The sequence below is a fragment of the Montipora foliosa genome, chromosome 3 (genome assembly GCF_036669935.1).
Source record: "Montipora foliosa isolate CH-2021 chromosome 3, ASM3666993v2, whole genome shotgun sequence".
NCBI classification, from domain to species: domain Eukaryota; kingdom Metazoa; phylum Cnidaria; class Anthozoa; order Scleractinia; family Acroporidae; genus Montipora; species Montipora foliosa.
This window is the reverse complement of record NC_090871.1, coordinates 9,589,930-9,597,429: the sequence shown is the minus strand read 5'-3', so window position 1 is coordinate 9,597,429 and position 7,500 is coordinate 9,589,930. Positions and strand designations below refer to the sequence as shown.

The following is a 7,500-nucleotide window of genomic DNA, read 5'->3' as shown; positions in this document are numbered from 1 at the left end:
GGCTTGACAAATACCAACGGAGTATTGTAGAACAATTGCAGAGATTGTACAATGATGTAGTTAATTATCAGCCCGACAATACTGGGTTTCTTAGAAAGGTGAGTGTCTTGCAGTGATTATGATGAGGATCCAGGTGACAGCCATGATTGCTGATTCATGTATAATATTGGTTATAATTATTATCGTATTGACACATTTTGCTTTAACGCAATCGTCATCGCCTGGTGTTAAAATCAAGGTGGTTGGTCCTCCTATTAGTATAACCAAGTGGAGACGTGTCACCAAAGGGGGCCTTTAATACTAAACCACGAAACTCAGAAACAACAAAACACCATGTGTATATATCCCAACCTTACATCAAATACTATAAACCGACAAAGGTTGGATTTAAGATTAAATGTCGTTTTAGGCCTAATTTAACATTATGGCTCCTAATCCATTGATTGCGATTAAGACTGACATTAGGAGCATTAACGTTTTAGGCCTAAATTAGGCCTAAAAATGATTGCATTGCGTCCAAGTTAGTTTCTTGATGATTGTATCCGATAATTAAATGTGGCAAGTTTATAACAGCGTGGTAAGGAACAAAATTCAGTCTTTCTGGAAAACTATATTGAGGCACAAACTTGTTGTGAGCCATATGATTTAAAGCGATTTTAATAAAAATAAGCGTTCTTCACATTAATTCTCTACCCAGACCATTCCACCCTTCAGTTGCCATTCCTTTTTTTCGGGATCATTTGCAGTCCAAAATGGGGATCATTTGCGTTCCGGGATCATTTGCGGTCCAGTTTGGGGATTGTTTACGGTTCTGGGATCATTTGTGGAACCTTACAGGACTCCTAACAGCCACTAATACTCTGACTAATTTTAGACTAGGCTTAACGATAGTAAATATTATATTAATTATTTTTTTAAATTTTTTAAGGCAAGACAATGGGCACTAAAAAGTGCAACTGGTTTTAAAAACGTAGAATCACGGTTCAAAACATTGAATGGCAACATTTCCATTTTGTAGATTTTTTAATCCTTTTTTTTTTTTTTTCAGATCTTTAAAATGGGCAGCAAGCAACAGGTCCCTTCTGGTCTTTATCTTTATGGTAGTGTAGGTGAGAATTCAGGATATAGTCTAGATTGAACTTCTTAGGCACGAAATCACTGTGTAATGTTGGACTTGCAAAAATTATCATTCTTCCTGACTCTTACATGACTTTGACTTGATCAGCTACCCACAAAATATGATTTAATTATTGTTATTCGAGGTTGTGGCAAGACAATGTTAATGGACATGTTTTACAATGAAGTTCCAGTGGAAAAGAAGCAAAGAGTTCATTTTCATTCCTTCATGTTGGATGTTCATGCAAGTATGTTGTGACTGTCTGAGTTAAGATTGGTAGTGGTTTTGATGACTTTTTCTGTCTACAGTCCATAACGTTGTGCTAAATCCGATGTTATTTTTATCCCAACTCGCATATGAAAGGGGTGGGTATGCTCTTCATCTCGCTTAGTGGTGTAAATTTCGAATTTTGGTCTCACTTTATAGGGACTGTTCTGGGCAAAACGCAATCATTTGTAACCCATACAGTGTAATTATGTTAAGCCATGAGGGTCTCGTTTATGGTTGCAGGTGAAAAAATAAAATAATATTTTACTTAATTAATATGTTCTAGATAATATGATCTCTTTTTATGATCTCTGGACAAAGCCCCTATTGGTCTCCTTTAGGGGTTTAAATTCAGAATTTCGGACAAGCATTAATTCCAACCCTTCATATGTGAAGTCCTCCCCCAGGTTTTATCGTGCCTTTCGTTGTATTTTTTATGACTTTAGTAGCATGATTTGCTACTTTTGGTAATATTGTGATTTCCTGCATTTCTGGACATCTTTGTGCCATTAGCAGTAAACATGGGGTTCAGCATATTAGTCCTTGATTTAACAGAGACATCGCTATGTACATTATACTTGTAGACACAAATAATCACAAGCTGCATTTTAGGCTTTTACCTCCATTAATGACAATCTACAGCATTACTACTTTTCATTACGCTGGTTTATAGTGTCATCAAGTTTCATCAAGGGGTAACCCCAGGGGAGTGAAGGGTTAACCAAATCTGCTTCAGACTTTGACTTAAAAATGAAATAACTATATAATTATGTAGTACAGCTAATTTTCAAAGCTTTGTCCAGGCTGCAGTTGGATTTTGGCTAATATTTGGATCTTTAAGTTAGCTCTTTCCTACCCGACAATAATAGACCATTTTAATACAGTTGTTTGCTCAGCAACCTAGTCATGAATGGCTGCGAGGCTGCCGGTGACCTTGCATTGATACAGCCCCCACTGCTTTTATCATGTAAATTGTATTGTAATTCTAATTAGTCCGTATTACGTGTAACATTACAAAAGCACAGAGGTTTGTATCAAGACAGGGGCACCGGCAACCTCGCTTCCATTCGTAGGCCAGGTAACTTAGCTACAACTGTAAAATGGTCTGTTATAATCTTTAGCAATCATTTTGCTTCAAATAAGGTAGAAAGAACTTTCAATTTTCTATTGAAATTAATTTTATGAGTAATTACAATTTTTTGTTTTTTTTTTGTTTTAGGTATACATAAACTGAAATCCAGTCTTCCACCAAGGGACCCCAAGTCTGTGCGGGCGCAGCCTTTCGATCCAATTCCTCCAGTTTCAGAGCAGATCAGCTCAAAGTGGTGGCTTCTATGTTTTGATGAATTTCAGGTAATGTTGAGTCATTGTAATTGTTTAATTTAAAGGAAATCAATTTTGGCAAGTTGTGAATTCATAATTTTGGGACAAACATGCTGCACCTAACAAGTATAATGTACAAAATTTTAGGCTTCTTGAAGTTTTTCCTAGCGAAAGTGAATCCCCCTAGATTTGTAGTCGTTCTCGTAGGGGAATTACATGTACAGTATATGACTCTGCACTGTAGCTATAAAAGAACTGAGACGAGATTAATGAAACACATTCAAGTATAAATTTAGAACTTCGGCAAAAATGACAGCATTCTTTGAACACATGACAGGCACGAACCTGGTTGTGTGCTTTTTCTTGTCACCAGACCTCCAAGTCCCATAATTCCACTACAGATTTGGACCCCTGGGTACAAATCCACTAGTGGATTTGTAGCCCCGGATACTCCCCCTTCGCGGATTTGGACTCCTCATTACAGCTTATAACTGTTTATCAAGGCAGAGTTAGATTTTGAATTGAGAAAACTAACTGATACCACATAGTAGAAATCTTTGAGAAAAAGACTTACATGTAGGTCAGTTAATTTTTCACTGTTTTAAGTTGTTTGAAGCATTCATGGCAGCATTTTATAAAGTACCTGGTAGATTCGAATTTTAACTCCATTCTGACAGAAGCTTCAAAGTTACACAGAAGGAACTCATTGAAGCATCATGTTAATTTTCAAATTAGAAGAAAAAGCAAAGTCAGACTTAAGCTTCAGTTATTACAGTGTAAGATACTGTTGTTTAAAGCATGGGCAAAGTTTTTTTCTTCCATTTGATAGCTTATTTTCAGGGGCTCCAAATTTGCGAAAGGGGGTCCATATCTGCTAGGGGATCTGGACCAGAAGGAGGGGGGGGTTGTCCAAATCTGCAGGGGGTCCAAGTCTGCTGTGACACCACCCCCCACTGATGGGTAAGATCATCTGGCATTAGACAGTAAAATTTATCAAATCCCACCCCTACGAGTCATTAGGATAGTGACAAACATGATACCAGGCTAATTTGATCTCAAGTGTCTGGCTGTCTATCACTGTAGCTGCACAGAGAATTTTAGATTAACATGCCGGAGATCTGTTGAAAGGTTATTATTCTTGTTCACAGGTAACAGACATAGCTGATGCCATGATTCTGAAGAGATTATTTACTGCACTATTTGAACAAGGGGTTGTTGTGATTGCTACTTCAAATAGACATCCTGATGGTATTGTATGGTTCTGTGCAAATTCATTGTCTAGCATTACATGTTAAAGTCACAGTGTCATGGATTGTTAAGTAAAAATCTGGAATGCAAAGGAGACGTGTTCACTGATCGCAAACTAAAATCAAAGGCCAAAGTTTCATCAAAAAGGCTATTTTAGCCCACAGAAAACATTCTTAAGTGTTTTTACTTGCATGTAGCCAAGATTAAAATGAATGCCAGCTTGAATATGCCAGGCCGACATTTTCAAAATATCCTCTTGCGTCTTAGATTAACTCCGGAACAACTGAATGTGGCTCATTTTTCTTTTAAGATTTAAATCGATATTTATCCCGCTGCAGTGATCCAGAAGCAATTAAAGAATGAAACGGTCGCTGAAAATTGATTTAGTAATTTTATGGTCGAAATAAAAGGGATAATTCCCATGTCGTTACCCCTTTAAGTTGGTTCAAGTTTTGTCTTCTCGTCTGATTTAGATTTGTACAAGAACGGTCTGCAAAGAAGCAATTTTCTTCCTTTTATACCTATTCTGAAGGTGAGAATGGTTATTTTTAGTGACTGAGTGACTATGTAGTATTCATTTGGCAAGTTGTTAACTTTTTAGCATTTCATGGTTTATCATAGTACTGTTTAATAAACAAGCAGGAGTGTTTTATCATTGAGGATAAAACATGACATGCAAGATTAATTAATATTGAATGGCTTCAAAAACATTCCATAGAAATCATGTCCTTCTGGAGTCCAGACAATGTGTACAGTAAATCAAAGAGACACCAGTTTCTGTGATCACCACTTTAATTACAGGATTCAAGAAGAAATAACTATTTACAATGAATGATTTCAGAATAATCAGATTACTGACAGTGCCTATGCACTTTCCAAATTCACTAGAGGTTGACTGGGTTGAATTGGTCAAAGGAGAGTTATTGCTTTATCGCTATATGTCCAGGACTCAGTAACTTTCCTTGACATGTGGCCTTTTTTGGTTACATGGCTTCTTACGTTCAGGGCTCCTTTTTTCATATCTTAATAATGACTCTCTGTGTCCATTGGTCAATTTTCAGAAACACTGTAAAGTTATCTGCCTGGATTCAGGAATAGATTATCGGAAAACAGGTCTGACGTCATCATAATGATTGTGTTTTGTTTGTATAGCAAAATCTTGTCTCTCTAAAAGCTGAAAAAAAGCCTTTAATTTTGTAAAATTAATTAATTAATTAAATTAGTATGCGGACTACTCGGGGATAGAATCATACTATTACTAGGAATAATAAATGGCAGATCTTGATAGCTGAATGCTTGTCATTGTAGGTTGTAGACAGATCCTGTGAATTGGATTGAATAATGGCATTATGTCTCTAGACTACTGAACAGTCTCTCTGTAATTTAGAAAGAAATCAATTGAATATATAATAATCTTTAGAATAACAAGGAATTTACATTATTACCAGGAAGTTCATTTCACCTGCATATTACTGTTTCTGTTATCTGTCTCTTAATCATTAATGATAATAATGTTAATAAATTTTACAATGGTTTGAAATGAGGGATCAGATTAAGAAGCACCCAATTTGCACTGTACTGTAAATCAAATCACAGCTGATGTTAAATGCAAAATATTGCAAAGTCGTACACTAAATTTAATGGTCTTTTTCTTCTCTTTTGCACTTACAGATATGTCTTTTATTGGAAAATTGTATTTTAGGTAGGTTCATAATGTTCACGTTTTTGGCCATTGAACACTGAAGAATCTTTTATTAAGTACTGAAATTTACTTAACTAGCTTTTCCATTTGAAAACTCCCTTAAGCACTTACTGTCAATTGGTCTTCTCACACGTGCTAAAAGTCTATAGTGCAATGAGAGTAAATAAAACAAACGTGTGACACATAGTGGGTGAGTGAATTTCTGGTGGAAAAGTAGATATGTGGTGAAGGAGTAGCCAAAAGATGTAGATTAAATACTTAGGTAAGTACTTACGCTCGCTGTGATTGGCTGACTTAGCAGGCCGTATTCTACAGTGTGCTCTGCTAAATTTGAAACATTCTATAGCGAGTTTTTCGTGTCGTTTATGTGACGTAAACTTGTAAAACTGTTTCAATCTTGCAAGCAACTATTTCAAAAAGCCAAGGAGATGTATTCGTTTTTCGGATTTTGACGCGCAATCGTTGTGGCAGTTGAACCTTCCGCTTGACTTGAACTAGTTACCTTTCCCGCGTACCTCAGAGATACAATAAATATCTTACACCTCGTTTTCCGGGTCCGTACTGTAAGTTACGGATGCTCGTCTTTTCCCGTTGATCTATGTCCCGCGCAAAAACTCTGTCCGTAACTTACACTACAGACCTCGAACTCGGTTAGTAAGAGGTATTATTTTTTTCTGCCATTCCTTCACCTCACATGTCCGGGACTGAAATTTGCGTTTTGCCAAAATTGAAAGATTGTTACGGTCAGCTCCGATCTTACCTGTTAGTTCCAGATATTGAGTAGATTCTCAAAGGAGTGAGACAAATATTAGACTTAAGAGAGTTTTCGTGCTTTAATGACAAGCACACGTTGCTAAATCAATCTAACGTTTCTCCCACTTGATTTTGTTTCATTTGCAGTTCTCTTGGTCCAGCGACAGACTCTGAATTGGACTGGATATTCTTTACCTTAGCTCAGCAACAGAAAGAGGGTAAATTTGAAATTAATGGTCATTGTTAAAACAAGTTTACTCTCGATTTGAGTTTTCTTTTTATTCATTCCGAGTGTTAAAAGGCGTTGCCTACTATTGTTATTGAGCATTCGTTCCGCGCATTTCGAGATACTCTGATTTCCTATGGGCGACTTGCTTACTAATACACGGATATTTTTGCGCGGCTTTAAACTATGGGGAGAAAGCAGATCTTAGCAAGTGCCAAAAAGAAAATTGGGGATAACCACGCATTTTTCAGGGATAAATGAGCTTCACTTTGGAAAAGAACGGCACACATTGCTTTGTTTTTTAAAGCTTTAAAATTACAAATATTGTTGATTAATTATCTTCGAAAAATGCGTGGATTTGGATTTCAATAACACTTGATCTGCTTTCCCACATATTCATAAAATTGGCAAAAAGTCGGCACCGTCCTTAATTGTCCTGATATATACTTGTATTGTAGATTTAGCTCTTTTCATTTGAAATGGCCACTTTCGCTATATTAAAATTCAGCTTAAAAGAGAAGTTTAGAAGACAAAGACAAAGGAAACTGGATGATAGCGGCTCAGGAATATCTTTGACATTCATTGCAACTTGTTTCTATTGTTTTTGTCCTCTTTGCATCACTATCAAGCTGAATATTGATATTTCGAAAATTGCGTATTTGTTACCTGTCTCAAGCAGCCTCTTTGGTTTTTTTCACTCGCAGTGGAAAAAACTGTTCTTCTAATTTTTCGCGAGATGGATAAAGGGGAGCCGCGCGATACGTGGGCGTTGATCTCTCCGGACGCAATCCCTGGCATAATTATTAATACTGCATTCCACGTTGGGACACCGAAAAAAAAAACACGGCTGCTAACACTCTACAG

The 7,500-nt window shown here is 36.7% G+C and overlaps 1 protein-coding gene across 1 annotated transcript in view; it reads left to right on the top strand.

Annotated features, from left to right (window-relative positions):
- The window catches only part of LOC137996683 (AFG1-like ATPase), a 15,499-nt gene that overhangs the window by 1,583 nt on the left and 6,416 nt on the right, over positions 1-7,500 (top strand). Inside the window, exons 2-10 of the mRNA XM_068842208.1 lie at positions 1-98; positions 1,049-1,109; positions 1,263-1,364; positions 2,604-2,737; positions 3,856-3,955; positions 4,429-4,487; positions 5,017-5,068; positions 5,627-5,657; positions 6,558-6,628. The exon at positions 1-98 is cut by the window's left edge and continues 93 nt beyond it. Coding sequence (XP_068698309.1) covers positions 1-98; positions 1,049-1,109; positions 1,263-1,364; positions 2,604-2,737; positions 3,856-3,955; positions 4,429-4,487; positions 5,017-5,068; positions 5,627-5,657; positions 6,558-6,628 — 708 coding nt within the window. The remainder of the gene's footprint in view (positions 99-1,048; positions 1,110-1,262; positions 1,365-2,603; positions 2,738-3,855; positions 3,956-4,428; positions 4,488-5,016; positions 5,069-5,626; positions 5,658-6,557; positions 6,629-7,500) is intronic.